Below are 21,253 nucleotides of genomic sequence, written 5' to 3'. Positions count from 1 at the left end.
ATCTGTAGAAATGATTATATAAACAGGGATTGCTGCCCCCCCCCCGCCCCCCAAATGCAGAGCCTCTCACAGAAAAGCCTCCTGGGAGACCTGCATCCTCTTTCTCCACAGCCACCTCTTTGACTTGCTTCAATTTATCTATTTCTTGGGAGTAGGGAGTGACTGGTTTAATTAATGGCTAGAATTCCATTCAAATTTTCTACCTATGCTTGAGTCAATTTTACAAATGTACACTTTTCTAAAAAGTTTTTATTTCATCTCAGTTTAAAAAGATATTGGTGACTCAGTGTCCGTAATTCTCACTGTAACTACCTGAGCACATTTCCGTTCCTGCTGAATCCCTGACCACCCGCTTTTCCTCCCCTAATCTGGCTTGGCTGGGCCTTCTATCTCGGTCAGACTTGCCCAAGTTCTGCCGATTTCATGACCTTTTTCAAAGAAGCAGCACTTGGTCTCGGTGCTCCTCGCTGCTCATCTCTGTTGCGTCTAATAATAATTTCTGGTCTTTATCGTTTTCTTTTTTCTACTTATTTGGATTTGCTCTACTGTTCTCTTTCTGACTCAGTAGCTGTGGGGCTTTCTGTCACTTACTTACAACCATTTCCTAACTTCTGTGAGCTGCTGAGGGGCAGCTGACACACAGCACCCCACACGTGGTTAAAGCACAGGGTCTGGGGAGTCCTGATGTTTACACACCCCCGAGTCTCCTCACACCTTGCTCGAGGCCTTCCTCCTGCCCCTCCTGCTCTGGCCCCGATCCCTGGGCAACCACTGATCTGCTTTTCTGTCACCGTGAGGTAGTTTGCACTTTCTAGACATTTACAGACAGGGAATCACACAGGAAGCACTCCTCTGGTTTCCCGTACTCTGCATAGCTATTTTGTGATGTGCCCATGTTGCACTGACTGTACGTCACTGTTTATTCTGTCCCTTGCCTGAGCAGTGCCCCGTGGCACAGACACACCCCCTGTTTACCCCTGTTTATAGACTGACAGCAGTTCTGGCTGCTTCCAGCTTTTGACTTGTACAGGGAAGCTGCTGTGAGCACACGGCTGCCAAGCTCTCCTCAGAGTCGCTGCAGCATCGGTCCCCAGCCTGGGAGGATGGCGCTCCAGCTCCTGGGGTCCCCGCCGCGCCGGGCAGGGGTCTAGCCTTACAGCCAAGCACGTGCCTTCACAGCCCTCCTGCACTCCCCGTGATTAACGATGTGGAGGGTCTTCTTGTGTGCTAATTTGACATCTTTTTTGCTGAAGTGTCCATAAAATATTCTGCCCATTTTAAAAATTGTTTTTCCCCCCTTGTTGGGTTTAGAGGGTCTTTATATATTGTGGATACAGGCCCTTTATCAGATATATGATTTGTAAATATTTTCTTTCAGTCGGTGACTCTCTCATTCTTTTAACAGTGTCTTTCAAAGAAGTGATTTTTCATTTGATGAGGTCCAACTTATCCCTTTTTCCTTTCATGGAGAGTGCTTTTGGTATCGGGTCTAGGAAACTGCCTATCCCAGTTGCCAGGATCTTCTCCTGTTTTCTTCTAGAACTTGTACACATTTAGGTGTGTGACACATCTTCAGTTAATGTTAGTATACGGTGCAAAATATCAGGTTCATTTCTTTTGTTTCTCCATAGGGATGTCCAATTGTCCCAGCACCATTTGTTAAAAAGACTGTTCTTTCTCTACTGAATTGGCTTTGAACCTGGGTCAAAAATCATTTGTGACCGACAATGAACATGTAGGACTTGAAATTAGAAACACAATACCATTTACATTGACACCTCCCAAAATCAAATATTTAGGTACAAATCTAACAAAACATATTCAAGACCTATATGAGGAAAACTATAAAACTGACGAAAGAATCAAAGAACTAAGTAAATGGAGAGATATTCCATGTTCATGGATAGGAAGAATCAATATTGTCAAGATGTCAGTTCTTCCCAACCTGATCTACAGATTCAACACAAACCCAATCAAAATCCCAGCACAGTATTTTGTGGATGTTGACAAACTGATTCTAAAGTTTATATGAAGGAGTAAAAGACCCAGAACAGCCAATACAACACTGGAGAACAAAGTTGGAGAGCTGAGACTATCTGACCTCAAGACTTACTATGAAGCTGCAGTAATTGTGATATTGTTATTCATCAGAAGAGTATACTTGGCCACTCAGATGACCAAAAGTATATTTTTCTTATATGTATTTGGTCTTCTTCTGGGGTTCCTGGCTCATAGCTCCCAAACCCTTGGAATTTCCTGAGTGATTAGAGCCATAAAGGTGTCTTATGTTAATGAGCTGAATTCTGTCACCCACCTAAGGATGGGGGCTGGTTGTCTGTGGAGCCAACTACGTGATTATAGAAGGTGGGAACTTTCAGTCCTGACCCCCGATCTCCTGGGAGGGGAGGGGGCTGGAGGTTGAGTTCAAATATCAATTGCCCATGATTTTAATCCACAGTGCCTTTGTAGTGATGCCTCCCAGGGCTCAAGAGCCTCTGCCCACAGAGACCCCACCTTTATCCCCTCAAGGTGACCCCCGAAGCACCTGTTCAGAACCTTAGTCCTTCAGAGAATCTGTGGAACACATGAGGTAGGAAATGGGGGCGAAGCACCGGTGTTTCTGGAAATGGCAGCATGCACCCCAGGTACTCGGCGGGGTTGGGGGGTGCTTACCGCGCCATCTTGTCACTGCAGGACATGGTGAGCAGCCGCTCCCCTTGCAGCACCCCGTCCCACGTCTGGATGCTGGCATTCGAGCGGACTGGGATCGTCCCCTCACCAGACTCTATTTTCGTCCGCAGCTGTCCTCGGGCTTTACGATTCGGATGTCTGTCTGCTGGTTCTAAGACAGAAACGTAAGATCCTCTTGAGAGGGTCCACCGGTAGTTGACCATATACTTAACTCACCGAAAAGCACATCTAACAACACCCTATCGATTCAAAATACACTTTACACTTATGTGTGCGTATGTTTTTGCTATATACACGTAAGATATGTGTGTACAATGTAAGTACATAAAATTTGACAGGAGGGTATACTACAAACCAAATTCAAGAAGGTGGTCTCCTTAGTGGTTGGGAGAAAAGAGGGCTTCCATTTTAATCAAAATGATTCATTTCTATCATTAGAAACGAGCTGAAGCAGACAGGACAAAATGCTAACATTTGCTAATTCTAGGTGATGGATATTTGGGTATTTGCTACATTTCTTTGCTGTGTATTTAAATTTTCAAAAATAAATCTATAATGATGCAGAAATAAATGCATAGGAAGCATTCACACACATCCAGAGTGATTATCTCCAGGTTATATGAATATGGAGTGATTTAAATTTTCTTTTTTATGTTTTAAAAATATTTAGCAACTTTCTACAGTGGGTATATGTTGCTTTTATAATCAGGAAAAATAATCAAACGTTCTATTTGGAATAAATAATGCTTAAGCTTGTGAAGGGATGTGGGTACAAACTCCTGTGAAACGAGAGCACTAACAAACGTGAGAACGAGGGAGGATGGAGGGCACGTGGTGGCCACCATCCTGCACCTGCTTTTCTAATTCGATTACACGCTCATTAAACTACGACTCCCCAGAAACACGGATGGTGACGTACACTTCCAATTGAGAGACAGGTACTACCCAAATTTAAAAACTGAAAACAGTTTTGATCTAATATCCTCACTCTATTCTAATTTCTCATTAGAATCCACATTTTCATTCATTAAAATTTCAACTTACTGAGAAGAAAAACCTCATGTTTTTATATATTCCTACCAGGTCCACATCCAAGGTTGAAATTTTTAAAGAAGAAAGGATATTAATGTAGGTTTATCCTTTTCTCTGTTCTAGCACAGTCATGAATTTTCTTGAGACACTGTGGCCGTGGACGAGCCTGGTGCCATACCTTCCAGGACGGGCTCGTGTGGCGAGAAGATCCTGGCATCTCCACAGGGGGAGGTGCTGATGTACAGATGGAACCGGACCTTCTCCTTCAGCTTAAATCCTCCCCGCTCGGACTTCTCAAAGATGGATCTTTTTTGATCGTCTTTGCTACTGAAAGGAAACAAGTTGCAAAGATAAACTTGAAAGCTGAATACAATCAAAATTTAGTCTGTCATAGCTTACGATGATTTGCAAAGGCCAGTGTTTTCAACGGGGTATGGTAGGCTTGGACTGGGGTACTTATTTTACATGTTAATCATAATTAGCACAGTTCCCGTCTGCTCACCAATGGGACATGCCATCAATACGCAAGTAACCTCTCCTCGTCATTCATGACCTCAGAACAGAAAGAAAGCGTGTCAGATGTGGCCTGTGGCGAGAAGCAGTCAGGTCCACGGTCAGCGGTTCCGGGCACAGTGACTGGGGCAGCACTGCCCCCCTCCCCAACACTTACTTCTGCATAAAATGAAAGCTCGGGATCTGAAACACAGACATGGCCCCTCTGACTACACGTGTGGCGTGTATGTACAGGCAAGTGTGTGTGTTATAATTCAGCTTCACGGGGAAATGGGATCCAACCTCACTGTTACCCAGAAAGTTACTAGGTTGAGAATTTTTCAGAGCTTACAGAAGCAGTGGAAAGTTTTGCAATACATTCTGATGAGAGGACGATGAAAAAAAAAAAAAAACCAGCTTCCTTTACTTATTTACTTGCTAAACTTACTTTAAGTAAAGCTCAAGTTGTGTGTAAAGAAATCTAAGCAAGGATCTTCGAGATATGATTTCCGCGTGGCAGTCGTTCAGCGCAAGGCCGCGATCACTCATGTACTCGCCGTTAATACACTTTGTTCCTGTGGAAACACTGATCACCTTGGCATCCTTCACATCTGTACCTGAAAAACAGAAGAGAAATCGTTCCTCGCTATTCCTAGACACGCCCGGGCTGGACCCGCATTCCCAGGGACTGACCTGGGAGACGTCAGCGCATTTTCACACCCTGCCACTGACCCTCACCTGGGCGCTGCTAACGGGCCCCCCGAGCCTTGCTTTGCACATTCTGGGAGGGTAACCCTCCCCACTCTTGCGTGTAAAGATTCTACTTGGAAAGTTACTTCACCTGGAACACACTAGTCTTTTCTTGAACGCTCCCCAGTGGACACGGAGGAGCACTGTGTAGAGGCAGACAGACTGGCCTGGTGATGAATCCTGGGAGTAACATCAAAGCACCGCAGAGGCTGGGAGGACTGCCCGACACTCACCCCGGGGGCCCAGGAGTCATGCAGGGGGCTGTCTGGCGGCCTGGCACCGTTTAACTGCATGGGGAGTGAGTGCAGCCCTCAGCACTGGGCAACCTCGGGAGCCACCACTCTGACGTGCAGGTGTCGACAGACAGACCACGTACGACGGGCGCAGGCCCTGCGCGTGGCCTGTCGGGGAAGGTACCTCACTTCCCTCCCATGTCCTCCGAGGCCCATCCAACCATTGTCTCCGTTTGCAGACGAGGGGACTGAGGCACAGGGCCATCAAAGTCGGCCTGGGGATTTGAACCAGGTCTCCTGACGTCAGGACCACATGCCACACGCAGTGTGGTGCTGCCTTCAGGCGTCAACCGTGGCTTCGAGCGGACGGTCCCAAGTGCAACACACGCTATGGGGCAAAATGCCCCCACGAGGTAACATGCCCCTTCTGAGGCGGTTAAAACACCTGGATGAAAAACCACAGGCTCGCTCACTCCCGTCACCGGGAAGGGCAGCGCCCTGCTTAGGAAACGACGTTATCCAGCAGCATACGCGTTCACCCTGACGTGCGTACAGGACGACAGCAAGGAGACGGAGGGAGCAGAGGGACAAAACACAGGCAGCTCACAGCAGAACAAACACTGAAACCCAAGTTACTGCTCAGAGCATCCATCCTACCCGTCAGACAGCTCTCAGCCGTGCCAAGGTAAAGACACAGCAAGAAAATGCGATCCTGTCCTCTAGGGCACGGAGCGTGGTCAGTGCCGAGGATCACAGAATCGGGTCCTGTCCATGATCAGAGGTGAACCACGCCTCAGGAGAAAGGGACGGGCAGTCGCCCCATGGGAACTGGGGTTGCCCCTGCCCGCCGGGTGTAGACAGATAACCACCCCCCGCCGCCCCCCTCTCTGGCCTCTGGCTGGCTTCCTACACACGGCAGGCCAGGCTTGGCCAGCTGGGCTGAGCAGATGCTCCGAGAAGAAAGGGACAGCCCCAGACTCAGCCCCAAGGAGCAGAGGGTCCTCCGGCCACCCAAAGATGCAGGCACTGGCCGAGGCCGTGCTTTCCTGTTCCCAGGAGGGATCCACAGAGACGCTGCTCGGCGGGCTCACTCCTGGGATGTGGCACGAGAACTCAGGGAGGGTTCCCTTCGCTGCTGGGAACTTAGACACAAATTTAATAGGGCTTCTTCTGCTACCCCAAAGTGTGCTTTACCCCCCCCCCCCAGATTTTCTACTCTTGCTAGGACTTCCTCTCTCCCCCGTAAAAGTCACACAGAAATTTATGTGGCAGCGTTAACATTAACGGATAAATCGGATTAAGTCCTACTTCCAAGTGAAGTAAGAACTGCAGGTTTCCAGGGTCGATCAAGGCCATTCACATAAGATTACAGGGATCAAATATTAATACAGGACTCTTTCTCCAGATGAAAACCTTAGGTTAAAAAGATGAACCTGTAGGGGAAAAATATAAGCGCAGTTCCTCTATTTGCACATGGTAAACATTCTGAAGGAGAATGAAAAAGTGACCTCCTGCTGGTGTCACAGAGATTTTTCTAGACTGAAAGCATTTCACCTTTATTAAGCGTGAAAGCAGGCAGGTGGACACACCGCCAACATGGTTACCTGTCGTCATGACGATTCCAGCAAGCACTTTCCTGCGTGCGTGGGGGGCGGCGAAGTTGTCCGTCAGGTCCCCAAACTTCTCCAGAACCAGGCGCGCCACGGCATCAGCTAAGACCTGCGGACCAAGCAGGGGTTTAGTGCTCCCCTTGGGGCCACGTTCCGGGGCCTCTCCTCTGGAACCACAAAGGTAAGCCTGGCAAACAAGTGTGCGCGCGTGTGTGTGTGTGTGTGTGTGCGTGTGCGTGAGTGTATGCACGCGAGCGCATTTTTTCCTCCCAGACGTTCCTTGGAAACAGACGCCCAAGGGGCGTGCGAGGGTCTCTGCAGAAGGACAGTCTGGAGCCCGACTGCATGGGAGCCAGCACCTGAGCAGGTGAGGCCTCCTCACAACAGCCCTGCCCCGGGGGAGGGACCCAGGTCCAGAGGTGAGAGCACCTGCCTGGTCACCCCCCTCCCACCCTCTGCGGCTCCGAGTACCGCAGCCACAGCCCCCGAGTGGCAGGGCTTTGGGAAGAAGTGAGATCACAGGAGGTGCGGCCCAGTCAGCTCAGGGCTGGCGAGGCCCCACGGGGGACACGTGGGAAGAGAAAGGGGAGGTCTGAAGGGCGGTCACATTGCAGGATCACTAAGTTCACAGTACCTCCCTCCCAAAGGCACCCAGTCCATGTGTGTCTCAGTGATTTCAACATCTAAAAATAATTACCGTGGCCCAGTCACTCAGAAACCAGCACCGCTTAGAGCCCGTAAGGGCATTTGTCACTTAGATCGAGTGACACCAGAATGCACCAGAGGCTACACTTGTACAGGGCAAGTGTAATGTGATTTTAGAAGACTTCTCGTGGTGCAATTCCAGGCCAGGGAGCCACTGGACCGAAGGGAGTGCTTCTCAGAAGCGAACACATCGGTGAGATTTTGGACACGGTCCTACTTTCACAGCTTATGATTCATCTTGGATAGAACGGACCCTCGGTGTTTTGGGAAACGATGCCTGATGGGAGGTGTGTGCCAGGAGCCCGCGGGACCCACGTCCCACCAGCTCACACTGGTCTGGAGTCCCCAGCGGGGCCCTCAATAAAATGCTCCCAAATGAACAGAAAAGCCACCTGTCCTAAACGGTGGCTTCTCTGGGAAGAAGCGTCATCAGGATGCTTTCACCTGCCACTGCACCAGCAACAAGCCCCAGAAGGCGGTGCTCAAGGCCAAGGGCACAGAGTGTGGCCAGAAGAGCAGGGACGGGGCCCCACTCTGCACCCTAGACAGAGGCACAGAGGGCGGAGGTGTGCAGGCAGGAGAGGCAGCGAGGCCACGGACAGAAAGTCAGGACGTGCAATCACACGATGGGACGATGCCCTCCGGTGGGAAGAGAACAGCAGGAGGGAAGGGGAAGGCAGAGGGAACAGAGGCCGCTCCACGCAGGGTGAGGCGGGGCTCCGAACTCAGAGAAAAGCAGGAAAGCGTGGAGTCGGGCACTTGCACCGACAGCCTCTGCTCAGGCCCGCCCTCCCGTCCCCTGAAGGGACTGGGCGTGAAGCAATCTCCCTCTAGATTTGGGGCAGATATAATAACAAAAGGTACATGCGCTCAAAGTCAGCTCGAGGCTGGGCCCCGCGGGACAGCTCGGTCCAGCCACGTCCACCAAGTTTACTGACAGACCGCCCTGCACACACCATGTGGGCAACGCTGTCTGATTTTAAACCCTCCGATGCCACCGTGAACGCCATGGAGGCAAAAAGTCCTGAGACCAGGGATGGCCAACCCACGCCCTTCAAGGATTCCACTCGCAAGACAGCAGGACGTTTCACCCCCTCTAGACCATACGTCTGGAAATTCCCAGGGGAAAGAGTAAGGACTGACCCTCTGGAGGCCGGCATAGGTCCTGCGACGAGGACACGACTACTTCCTGAGGTACCGCTCGGGGGCTGGCAACCACCCTGGGGGCCCTGTGAGCGGGGAGGGCTCGGGCGGGGGGAGAGACGGCTCCACCTTCCCAGACCTGACTGGCCTGGGCCACAGAGGCCACCTGGGCAGGGTGGAGACGGCCCCTCCCGGGCAAGGCTCCACCAGCCAGGGGCTCTGGTCACTGCTCCCCACTGACATAACAGCCAGGGTAGAGGCAGGCTGCCAGCGCACACACACACACCCACGCACACGCAGACCTCCGCCCGCCTCCCCGCCCCCCCCCCCCCGGGGTGTCACCCACGCAGAACCAAGCACCGGGGGTCACGGCATTTGACGAGTCCAGTCTCTTCACATGACTGCCAATGGTAAGGGAAGACAGGGCCACTGTGGCTCAGGCTGAAATGCTCTAACGAACAGTAAACCTGAAAATAAAAAATCCCTCGGGAACTAGTGCCGCCCATGTGTAAAACGATAAATGGACTAACGGTTCTTATGAATAATATTAACGAGAAGTTAATACACGGGAAGCGGTTACTTGGCTCAAAGAGCAGAAAAAATCAGCGAAATCCTTTGAATATGTTACTTTATACTGATGCTGTATTTGGTTGCTTTAAGCGAGAAAATAAACTTCCTTTTTTTAAAACCGAGAACTTCTGGTCCTCCCGGGTGACAGTTGCACAGAGGTCACAGAAAGGCAAGACGGAAGCCGAGCTTCCTGAGCGAATGTGGGCTGTCCTGTCAATTCGGAGTCCTTCATTTTTTTCTCCTCAGATCAGTGTTTATTTTATCTTCAAAGTGAATAATATTTTGACAGAAAGAAATAGAGAAGAGGGTCAAACTTTCTCCCTGAAAGAAACATTTTTACAATAGACCGGAATAATTTTGGATTTCCAGGAAAAGAAGTAATAAATAACCGAAGAGTTCTAGGGTGTTGATGACAACTGAACATCATTTCCTCCTTCCTACTCCTCAGAGCCCACCCTGAAATGTCCCCTCTCTTCACACTGAAATTTCACCCTGATATTCCCCCTTCTCGCCCTGTCCAAGACCAAACTAGGAGGGGTGCCCACCTCCGGCTGAGCAGGGGAGCCACAGGGACCCCTTGGGGAACTCCAGGTGCCGAGACCCCCAGGCACCCGGCGGGCTCTGGAGCGCTGGCAGAGGCCCCGACGCCCCGGCCCTTCTGACGTGTGCTTGCCACCGCTGCAGCTCGGCCTCTGCCTGGACAGCATCCGTGAGGTGCTGGTACTTGACCCAGACTTGGGTTTCAGCTGCTGACCCGCCAGCCTCACCTGTCCTGTACCTGGGTCCCAGGTGAGACACGGAGGAGGGACCCCACTGAGCTGGGGCAAGATGCCAGGGCTCCGGCCCTCCCCTCCCCTCCCGTCCCTCCGCGACGGGCCGCCGTGGGCTGTGGTCGCCACAGGGGCAGGCGGCACAGGGAGGGCACCTCGGCCCACCCGCCGTGGGCGGCACTGACCACACTGCACCTGACGGCCCTGGCTGGGCTTCGCAGCGGCCACACAACCGGCACAGTCACGGGAAGGCCGCCCGGCAGCCGGACTTACCAGGGCCTCCCCGTGCTGAGGACAGAGCGACGAGAAGACACCAGTGACCACGGCAACCGCACCCCGTCTAAAAGCGTGAGCAACACACAGCCGCGCTCGGGCAGCTTTCCTCACCTGTGGCGAGTGCAGCTGGAGGCCCTCGCTGGGGACAGGCTGGCGGGACGGGGTCTGGTCCAGGCGCAAGTTAAAGACAGTAGCCAGGGCGGACTGCGCGGCCCGGGCCTTGGCGAGCTTTTTGCTCCTCCCCGAGCCCTCGAAGAACTGCCCGTCCACGACCACAGACAGGACGAAGTTTTTGGCGTGGCTCTCCCCGCTCTCCGAGAGGAAGTCGTACTTCAGTCCCGGGCGCAGCTCGTTCAAGATCATCACGGGGTTCTTCCCGCTCGGGGGTGGGAACGGCGGGGGCACGGGGAGGGGTGGCTGGGCCAGGCCGGCGGGCACGGGAGACGCAGCCAGGCTGAGGTCCCCACTCGAGCTGAAGGAGTCGTCGCCATTGGCGCCCAGGTAGAAGGGCACATCCGGCCTGTCCGGGGTCTCGAAGCCGTTGAAGAGCGCGTCGGGGAAGTCGGCCTGGTCGGACGTGAAGTCTGCATTGGCGGACAGGCTCCGGCCCATGGCCAGGTGGGCCTCAGAGGCGTTGGGAAACTGGACAAAGGAGCGCAAGGCCTTCTCGGCCGCGTGCAGCTTGGCCTTCTTCTTCGTGGGGCCGGAGCCCTCGAAGACCTGCCCGTTGACCTCGACGGACATGACGAAGAGGGGGGCGTGCACAGGGCCCGTCTGCGACAGCAGCGTGTACTGCAGGCCAGGCTTGATCTCGTTGAGCTGCATCAGCGCGTTCTTGGGCAGCGCGGGCCCCGGCGCCCTCCTCCGCTTCTTCAGGCGGAACTTGGAGTGGCCATTGCTGCTCTCGTCCAGGGCCCGCTTCCTGCCGGCGCCCCCGCCACCCCCGTTGGAGAGCGGGGCGCCCTCGCCAGGCCCCGGGGCGCTGCCGTCCTTGGGGGGCGCACCGTCCAGACCGCAGTTTTCCTTAACATCTGTGCTGCTCGAACCTGCGGTGCCCAGAAAGAGTAACTTACAACGCCTTCGTTGCAGGATCTTGTAAATGCAAAATTTATAGATTCCTTTATCGCCCTTTGTAACTGGTTAAGTGATGTGTGCTTATACATTTTGTTCCTGGCTGCGTACGTGTGGAGCTGTGCGTTTAACCACAGAGCTATCCACCTAAACTGGAATAATTGGAGTAATTTGACGTTCTGAGAAATAATAACTAATCCTGTTTCTATTTGGTATCACGGACTGCTTTTGCATTAAAAGGTGAATTTTTAAATCATCTTTTTCTACGAGAATATTCCGAAGCATCTAGAGGAATTTTATTCAAGTTTATCAAAATGTGGGAGGATAAACTAACCCAGAAAGACCTTACGCTAATAAATCTAATATCAGTATCGACAAACGTACACTTTATTTTGGCATTTTCTTCCTTTTCAATGCCATCTACTCTCATACTATACTCATGTCGGGCTTTCAGTTGCAGCCTTTCCCAGAAAAGAAGACATTATTTAAAACACGCATTCACAAGTTACTTAGTCCTTCTGGCTTAAAAGATGCAATTAATATGTGCAGTTATTTGGTTCTGATTCATGGATCTTAGAAAACTGCTTATGTAAAGTATTCTGGCCTTTTAGAAATTATTTTGAAGGATATAGCTTCACTTCTAGTATTAACATTTTCTCATTATGTATGGGGACTGATCTGCCTCTGAATCCTTAATACATCCCATGATAGAAAAAAATATACAAGGCAAGACAGGAAGACTGACACTGCAGACGGCCACAGCTCTCTTAACTTCCCAACTGAAGGTGGCATCTTTGTCTTTTTCAGAAAAACAAATATTTGATGGATTTACAGAATAATTTAGCTATCCTACCATTTAAAGGTAGTTCATTTTCACAATTAATAAAGATAATTTTAGAACTCTAAAAGTTCATGGCAAAATAAATATGATTTTAATTGCAAAAAGGGGAATAAAAAAGCATTCACTCTCCCCTTTAAGTTTATCAGACAAAGCTTTTTTAAAAAGAGAAAAAGAAGTAACTCCTTGTCTTCCTGGTCAGTTTGCACACGCTGTTGGCCGCAGGAAGCTCAGGGGTAACTATCACAGGGCTTCACGATACTGTTGACATGAATGTACTTGAAGACCTACCACTAGTTTTTGAGAATCCACGTAAGTCTTTCAAGCAACGGAAATATTTTTCACAATTGTAAGCCAGTTTACAAGTACCCCAATACGGTGGCCCTCGGTCCGTTTCTACTACATAAGGTGAAAGTAGATTCTGACTATGCTAAGGAAACTGAGAAAAACAGTGAAAGCGCTCATCGGCCCTACCCATGGGAGGGGCTTAACGCGGCAGCAAGTCTGGGTCACCGGCTGCCAGTCCCCACAGTTCAAGCTCTCAGATTCCCAGGGCTGTCACCACTCAGCTGAGACGGGCCCCGGGAAGACTGCCACCACACCGCGGCAGAGGTTGGGAGGTGGCCACGCTTTCCCTACAGACTTCACGCCTCCTACGTACTCCTGACACACACCACTTCTCCCAGTTGACAAAGCTGACGGAATGGACACTAAATTTTCATTTATAACATCCTCCAGCAAAAGCTCAATAGGTTACTCCTTTCGGTGCTCAAGGGAAACAAAAGGTTAGAAAGGGTGGGGCAGGACAGAATTGAGATTAACAAAGCAAGGACATCACCCACTCCATGACAGCTTAGTTCTGACGTTAGCGCTGAACAGAAGTCAGATCGTGATAAATATATCCTGACATGCATTTAATCAAATGTTTATAGTCTCTGGAACACACAAATGCTTTCTTTTAAAAAATAAAAATAATCCGTATTGATTATAGAAAAATACACTTTCTATCAGACAGTTCACATAGATTCTAAGTTCTTATTTGCTCCAGAAGCATGGAAATACGGTTCATGTTCTACTTTACTAAAAATGCTACTATGTAAAGGAAAATAAAACACTAAAATTGGAGAAAGACCTCCCACTACCATAACTCTTCTTAAATAGATGCTTTCGCTTTCCATATCATGCTACTTTACCTCATAAATGTGAATATTAACCATGATGAAAATTCTTCATCGCTTTCAAAATGATAGAAAATACAGGACTGGCATTTCAAAGTTCCAGCACTAGAACCAAGTTTATCTTTCCAGAAAATGTATTCAGAAGGATTCTTTACCTCGGTCAGAGACTACCGGATCAGTCTGGGGATAGTTATATCCCTACGCACACTGTGACATTTCCTCCCATACCTGCTGACCAGCGCCGTGGGTGACAGCGGGAGTGGGGAGTGGGCTGACCCCTGAGAACACAGGCTGGGTTCCAAAGACCCCGAGAGCAGCTGTGCCGGGGGCAGCGCCACGGGCAGCCAGAGGCCTCGGGAGGAGGTGCTGCCACGTGGACTGAAACCACGCCTGGTCACGTCTTCTCACACTTGCATCCCAGAAATGGCCTCCAGCCTGAGGGCACACGACTGCGGGGTCACCCAGCAAAGACCCAGCAACTCCACGGCACCCACTACACTCGTGGAGCAGAACCCCTGGCTTCTGCGTGCAGACAAGCCAACTCCGAGGCCTCGGCTGTGGGCTCTGGGTGAGGCCGAGGGAAAGTGGTGGACTGTAGCCTCATCCTTGGTGACCGTTCGTCACTCACGCCTGTGGGTTCTTCCCGGGACCTCTCAACATGGACAAGTAACAATGCACGTTACACACATACCAGAACACTGATGTCTCTGTTGTGATGTCCCTACCGAAAGCTCCCAACTTCTGTGGGAGCATTTAACCTTAGGCAAATGCTCTGCTATCCGGGATTAAAGACAGAACAGAACAGAGAAGTGTATTCACTGAACTCTTCATCTATGAACATCTATGAACAATGTCGAGAGGGGGAAAGCTGAGGCTCTCTGCCCCTCCGTCCCCTCCATCCCGGAGGGCAGTGTGGAAAGGAGTTTCAGGCCACGCCGGCCCAAAGGCCCATCAAAGTCTTTGGAAACAAGATCAACAGACTCATGTGAGTCCCCTTCCTTCAAAACGCACGGACAACCCACCGTATGTGAAGGGAAGATTTTATGCACCGTCACCCCAAATGACCAATCTCAAAGGTTATCTCAGATTTACACAGATGGAAATAGGACCATGATCATGAGAACCATGCAGTGACAGAGCACGAAGCCATGCGGCTTTATGACACATGCACCTGGAGGCAAGCCTCCCCCTTCCGGGCATGTGCATCAGGACCCCAGGACGACAGCAAGGAATGAAAATCCGGACAAACGGCTGTAAGGAAACGCCCACAGCAGACACCGATACCTACTGTAGAGATTACATAAAAATTAAATACATGCCACCGTTAACAGTCTGTATCGAAGGAAAAGAATCACCCCCCCCCCAAGTTGGTGCCATTCAATAAATTTACAACACTAAGCTTTTAATAGAAAATTAGCCGCTTGATACTATGTGATAGGCCTAGGTCTTACTCATGTTCTCTTCATCTTCTACATCCATGGCAAAATACTTGTGTGGGTTTCTTGACCGGCGGAGACTGTTCCTGTCTGAAAGAGCAAGAAAATGACACTGAGTGTACCAGTCATACGACGGAAGTCTCCTCTGTGGAAAACATCGCAGAACAAGGACGGTTAGGTCTGCCCTCTGGACAGAACATTCTCCCACCTCTTCAGCATGGTACAGGACTCCCAGCGTCCCCCCAAGGATCCCGGCCAGGACTCTGCTGTTGCGGGGTGCGGGGGGCGGGGGGGGGGCGGCGGCGGGTACCATGGCAGGGAAGATTTGGGGCCACGCTGCGGAGGACGGCCTGGATTCCAAGGGTCAGGACCATGGAGAGCTCCGAACCAAGGGAAGGGTGACACACTTCAATCTCAGAAAGCCACCTCTCGTCAAGACAAACCCCAAACGGAACTCCCGCCCGTCTGCCACTTGATCTCTGTTCTGGGGAGACTTTGGTTTGGGTTATAAAATAAAGCTGTGGAAGAATACGCCACAGCACTCACCCTACTCCTCCCCTTTGCCTGGACTGAGCGGCGTCACGTGGACGCAACTAAGCAGTACATAATTGTTAAAACCGGATCTAATTTCTTAGCCACGTACAACTTATTATTCTGCTGTCAGGAGAAACCACAAGAAATCCTCAAAGAACGATTATTGCAATTACATAATTATTAACAAATTTAAGAGTTTCCTCTTCCTAGATACCTTGGCTGCGCTTTGCAGGACTGCACTAACACGTGATCTGTAATAAAGAGTCCCGTCAAATTGCCACTGAGGAAGGAGACCTGCAAGTTTTGTAGTCACGTTATTTTAGAGAAATTAAATTTATATTATAAATCAGTTAAGAGGCAAATTTATTGCTTTTGAGAAAACGGTGACTAAAATGTGCTAGATCACGCCTATACCTTATACATCTCTCTCATATAACATATATGTAAAATGGTTCCCGTGACAATCATTTGTTAATGACGTTAACTCTCACTGTATATCTGGTGAACAGACAGTTAAATGAGTTAAAAGTTAAATGAGTTTTTATTTAGACGCGTTTATTTAAGGAACTGTTCCGGACAGTTTTTAAAGCATTAACATTTTATATTGATGAATTACTTCGACGTAAATTTCTGAAAGTTTATTATAGGAAAAGCACAGTACTGGGTATTATGAGAACCTAAAATGAATCAGACTGACCGACTGTATTAAGGAATAACTTTCAGTCATTGTAGGTGTGGAAACAGTACTTAACTTTGAGTGATGTATACTGAAATATTTACAGACGAAATGATACCTGGGGTTTATTATTATAAAATGATCCCATGTGGTGGGAAGAAGTAGATACGGATGAAACTGGTGATGCTGGCGCTGCCTGATGGGCACTCGGGCTCACCACACAATTCTGTATCGGTGTGTGTTTTAATATTTCCACTAGGGAATAGTTTCAATGAAAGTAATTTCCTTGAGGTCTGGAATGGGCACGAGTGCCAGGCCGCCCCATGCCCTCAGTGAGATGCAGGTGCTCCAAGGGTCCTCTCGGCCACGGTCAGGGCGTGTGATGGTTAAGCTGATCCTGGAGGAGAGGGGGTGGGACACACCGTGAAGACCATGCACAGGTATAGCATGCGGGAAGCACAGAGGCTGTGTGAGAAAGGCACTCAGAAGGCACTTCTGAGAAGCTCAGTTATCAGTTCTGGAAGCAACCACTCAAGCTGTCCAGAGCACTGTGTTCTTACTGGCTGAGAGCTGGCTTCAGAGCAGGCAAAGGGGCTCGTGTGGTGGGAAGACGGAGGGCACGTCCCCCGTTTAGCCCGACTGAAAACCCCGGATGGCACAGACACAGCAAGCACGCGGAGGCTCGGGAGGGCGGAGGGGAGGCGGCAGAGTAGCAGGGGACCCGGGGACGGTGTGGCGGTCAGTCCCTTACGTCTTCTTTTTGTATCATTATCCCAGGCTTGGAGTTGAAGAAGCCGGCAGCCTGGAAACACCAATGGGCAGACCAAAACACCCAACGAGAACTGTCTCTCTGGCCAAGGGACCAGGAGAGGACCTGCCAGCAGGACAGGAACCTGACAGACCAAACTGCCCTATTCAGCCAGACCCCAGCCTCCCATCCAGCAAGGACATGGGGTGGGGGAGCCTCGCGTCTCATTCCCTCTGGGCTGTGATGACCCCCTCCCCGCCCCCGGCAATGCAGAGTCAGGGAGAACAGGCGGAGAGCCTGGACTTCCACCCCACCTGGCGGTACCCAGGCGCCTGCCCCCTCCCCACTGCGGGTGTCACAGGAGGCCACCACGCAGCAGTGCCAGTGGAGGCCAGGGAACCTGGACGTGCACCCCCGTCCGGCAGCGATGAGGCGGCGTCTCCCCTCCCCAACAGAGGGCCGTGAGAGAGAGCCAGCTGAAGCAGAGGTCCAAGTGAGACTCAGGTCCTTGTAACATAATATGTCCAGGTTCCAATCGAAAATCACTCATCACACTGAGAGCCAGGAAGATCTCAAACCGAATGCAAAAAGACAACTGATGCCGACCCAGAGACGTCAGCATCGTCTGAGAAAGTTTAAAGCAGCCGTCCTGAAAACGAAGTGGACCTCAACACCGCCTACGAAGTCCGAGTCACCAAGACAGACAGGCAGACCACACAGAACAAAACAGAGGGCCCAGAGACAGGCCCCCACAGAACACCCGCTCGTTGTTGACAAGGGTGCACAGGCAACGCAATGAAGGAAGGACAGCCTTGTCAACAGACAGTGCCGGGTAGTCGGCACCTAGAGCTCACACCCCACACACACATTCACCTGGAATGGACCACGGGCTTATTAAACGTAAAGCATGAAACTACAAGGCGTTTACAAGAATCATAGGAGGACATCCGTGGGATCCAGGACTCGGCAAAGAGTGTGCAGACTACCTACTAAAAGCACGATCCACAAAAGGGAAAAATGATGACCTGGAACCCATCGGAATTCAAAACCTTTTGCTCTGCTAAAGACCCTGTTACGAAGATGAGAAGACAAGCTATGGACTGTGAGCAATCTGAAATATCTGAAAACCACATCAACAAACAAAACATACAAGAAACGCAACGATAAAACACACGCTCCCATTAGCAAGAGGCATTTCACCGAAGAACGCACACAGATGGATGTTCCCGCGGGAAATGATGGTCATCCTCATTGGCCACTAGGGAAATGGGACTTAAAACCACGTGAGATTCCACCACACACCTACAAGAACGGCTAAAACAATGACAACCCAAGGGCCAGCGAGGATGGGGAGAAACTGGATCACTCACGTGCCGCTGGTGGGGATGTGAAACGGTGCAGCCACTCTGGGAACCAGTCTGGTGGTTTCTTAAAACTAAACATGGGCATTTATTCCAGGGAAATGAAGACTTACGTTCACATAGAAAACGTACACAGGAATGTTGATAGCAACTTTATTCACACCAGCCCCAAACCGGAGACAACCCAGCGCCCTTCAGCACGTGACTGGCCGAACACACTGTAGACCGTGGAGCACCACGCGACGATGAAAAGCAACGAACTCCTGACACATGCAGTAACCTGATGGATCTCCAGAGAATCGGGCTGAGTGAAAAAGCCAATCCCAAAGGTGACATACATCACACCCATGTATACAAAGGTGATCCTTGAGCAACACGGGTTTGAACTGCATGGGTCACTGAGACACAGATTTTTTTTCACTAAGCACGACCTACCCCACTGCATGGCCTGAGGCTGGCCGAGTCCAAGGATGAGGATGCAGAGGGCCGACTATCAGTTACACGGGTTTCCGACTGCACCTTGCGTCGGCACCCCAACCCCTGTGCTGTTCAAGGTCAACTGTATAACATTCTTGAAACGAGAAAACTGTAGACATGGAGAGCAGAGTAGTGGTGGCGGGTGGGGAGGCACCCCGGCTGTGACAGCGCGCTGTGTACAGGGAGCACCGTTCTCCCCGTACTGCTTCTTACAGCTACCCGTGAATGTACGTTCTCTCAAAATAAAAAGGTCTATTTAAAAGCAGGCAGAAGGCACACAACATAGTGGCCGGTGCACTGAGAGGCTGGCTTCCCTGGAGGTCTGGGACGAGGAGGCCATGCCTGCCGTGACAGTGACAGGGAGTCTGGGCACAGGAGAACCCTGCACCGCCAAAGCTCACCTGGTTCGTAGGACATGCCTCGTTTTCCTGCTCTTTCATATTAAAGCTCTAAAAAAGGACAGGGAAAATGTCTCACAGTAGAAAATAATCAGGCTGTGCACAGTGTGGGTGGGTACGTGTACAATAAAAGTGGAAGCCAGACACATATATACAATGAAATATTACTCAGCCATAAAAAGAAACGAAACTGAGCTATTTGTAATGAGGTGGAGGATACAGAGTGAGGTAAGTCAGAAAGAGAAAGACAAATACCGTATGCTGACACATGTATATGGAATTTAAGAAAAAAAAATGTCATAAAGAACCTAGGGGTAAGACGGGAATAAAGACACAGACCTACTAGAGAATGGACTTGAGGACACGGGGAGGGGGAAGGGTAAGCTGTGACAAAGCGAGAGAGAGGCATGGACATATACACACTACCAAACGTAAGGTAGATAGCTAGTGGGAAGCAGCCGCATAGCACAGGGAGATCAGCTCGGTGCTTTGTGACCACCTGGAGGGGTGGGATAGGGAGGGTGGGAGACGCAAGAGGGAAGAGATGTGGGAACATATGTATATGTATAACTGATTCACTTTGTTATAAAGCAGAAACTAACACACCATTGTAAAGCAATTATACCCCAATAAAGATGTTAAAAAAAAAAAAGAAGAAAAGTGGAAGGCAGAAATCTCTCGCAGAGCAGAAGCCAATATTTTCAGCTTCTACAAATGCCAACTCTCGTACTGAAGGTTATAAAACAAAGCAAAATAGCAAATGCAAGCACTTCAGAGCATTTTACGTAACCATTTTTCTTTCATTCTGGAAAGTACCTCATATGGCCTGGACTACAAACACATAAGAATGAAAACCCCATCCAAAATCGCATACAGAACAAAATTCCAGGAGCGGCCAGGTAAAGGAAAGCTTTACTTGACAGCAGTATTCGAATGCCTTCTTCATTTTTCAGGGTCCCGTAAGCATTAAGAAGTGGAACTGGGCGGGCAGGGAGGCGTGAAAAGACCATTAAACCTGGCATCGAAAGACCTGGGACTTAAGTTTAACTTGATTCCAGTTATAATTTCAACTCTTCTTTTTGTAAATAGAACTAGAAAAGCGGATCTTATGTGGAAAAATCATCAGGTTTGAATAGTCAAGAAAACTCTGAACTAAGGAGCAGTTAGGTGGGGCTGGTCCTCCCAGACTGGAAAGGACGGGGCACCAGCGTGCAAAGCACGCCCGCGGCTCATGGACTGTGGAGCAGGGAGACGGACTCAGGACACAGCAGCTGCCCACACCACTGACCAACGTGCTTGCTAACACGTGGGCCTGGAAAGGGGTAAACCCCGGAGGAGGAGGAAGATGGACCCACCAGTGCCACTCGGTCAGTGTCGGTTTTGTTTGCCCGTGGGTTCGCGTCTGACTTCCAATAACATGATCCGATTGGCAATGCTTTATTTTCTAAGTGGGTGGTGGGTAACTGGTCATCTGTTGTGTGATTCCTTACACACTGTAGATGTTCATGATGTAAGCCAAGGTGTAGATATATATGTAAAATACAACATTCCTACCCGCTTCCGAAAGCACTCTTATCCTCACTGTGGAAACGTCAACCTGCACACATTCCTCCCCTTCCCTTGGTGAAAAAACGTTTTCTGGAATAAAACACAGAGAATATAACTTATTAATACTCAGGATGCATCAGAACATGAATTCTCTATTGTGCTGGTGAAAAATGCTATCTTTAGGAATTCACTAAAAATTTATAGATTAAAAAACGTTTAAGACAAGCAGTAACTTGACAAAAATTACCGGCAATTATTACCGGGTTTTATCCATGTTACTCTCCGAACAGGATGGTTTTGAGAAAAGTTTTACATATTCTTAATGACTGCGAAGGGTTTCAGTTTTCATAGCCATACACGACCAATTTTTAAAGAGCGAAGCGTTAGAATGAAGATTCTTCATGTTAATTCTCTACTATAAATCAAGCAACTTGCTAAAGGCTAGACTAATTTCGCAGCTATAGCAAAAAACTCAATGATGATTGTATTCTTTATTTAACAAAGGTAACTGAAGTATAAAATTCTTACTTAATTTGAAGAAAAATCTGAAATTCAACAACTTAATCATGCATGTTTAGAGAATGCATTCATGATTTGTATTTTGCTTCCAATATTTTGCTTTCTAAACAAACTAATGTCATTAAAATATTCAAAACATTCAATTTATAATATTTTACAAAGAAATCGTTTCCTTCCTAGGAAACCATCCAAATAAT

The 21,253-nt window shown here is 49.6% G+C and overlaps 1 protein-coding gene across 2 annotated transcripts in view; it reads right to left on the bottom strand.

Moving 5' to 3' along the window:
• The window catches only part of ADARB1 (adenosine deaminase RNA specific B1), a 37,802-nt gene extending 22,925 nt beyond the window's left edge, over window positions 1–14,877 (bottom strand). The window contains exons 1-7 of one of the 2 annotated variants that reach the window (XM_065876049.1): window positions 14,811–14,877; window positions 10,384–11,318; window positions 6,803–6,917; window positions 4,664–4,832; window positions 3,873–4,050; window position 2,930; window positions 2,674–2,842 (exon numbers count right to left, since the gene is read on the bottom strand). In XM_065876049.1, coding sequence (XP_065732121.1) covers window positions 2,674–2,842; window position 2,930; window positions 3,873–4,050; window positions 4,664–4,832; window positions 6,803–6,917; window positions 10,384–11,318; window positions 14,811–14,838 — 1,595 coding nt within the window. In that variant the 5' untranslated portion in view covers window positions 14,839–14,877. The remainder of the gene's footprint in view (window positions 1–2,673; window positions 2,843–2,929; window positions 2,931–3,872; window positions 4,051–4,663; window positions 4,833–6,802; window positions 6,918–10,383; window positions 11,319–14,810) is intronic. The other variant, XM_065876051.1, reaches the window with a different exon arrangement.
• Window positions 14,878–21,253: the final 6,376 nt, after the last annotated feature.

Source organism: Phocoena phocoena, chromosome 4, assembly GCF_963924675.1.
Source record: "Phocoena phocoena chromosome 4, mPhoPho1.1, whole genome shotgun sequence".
Lineage (NCBI taxonomy): Eukaryota > Metazoa > Chordata > Mammalia > Artiodactyla > Phocoenidae > Phocoena > Phocoena phocoena.
Note: the sequence above shows the minus strand (reverse complement) of the source record. Positions and strands in the feature narration are given on the sequence as shown.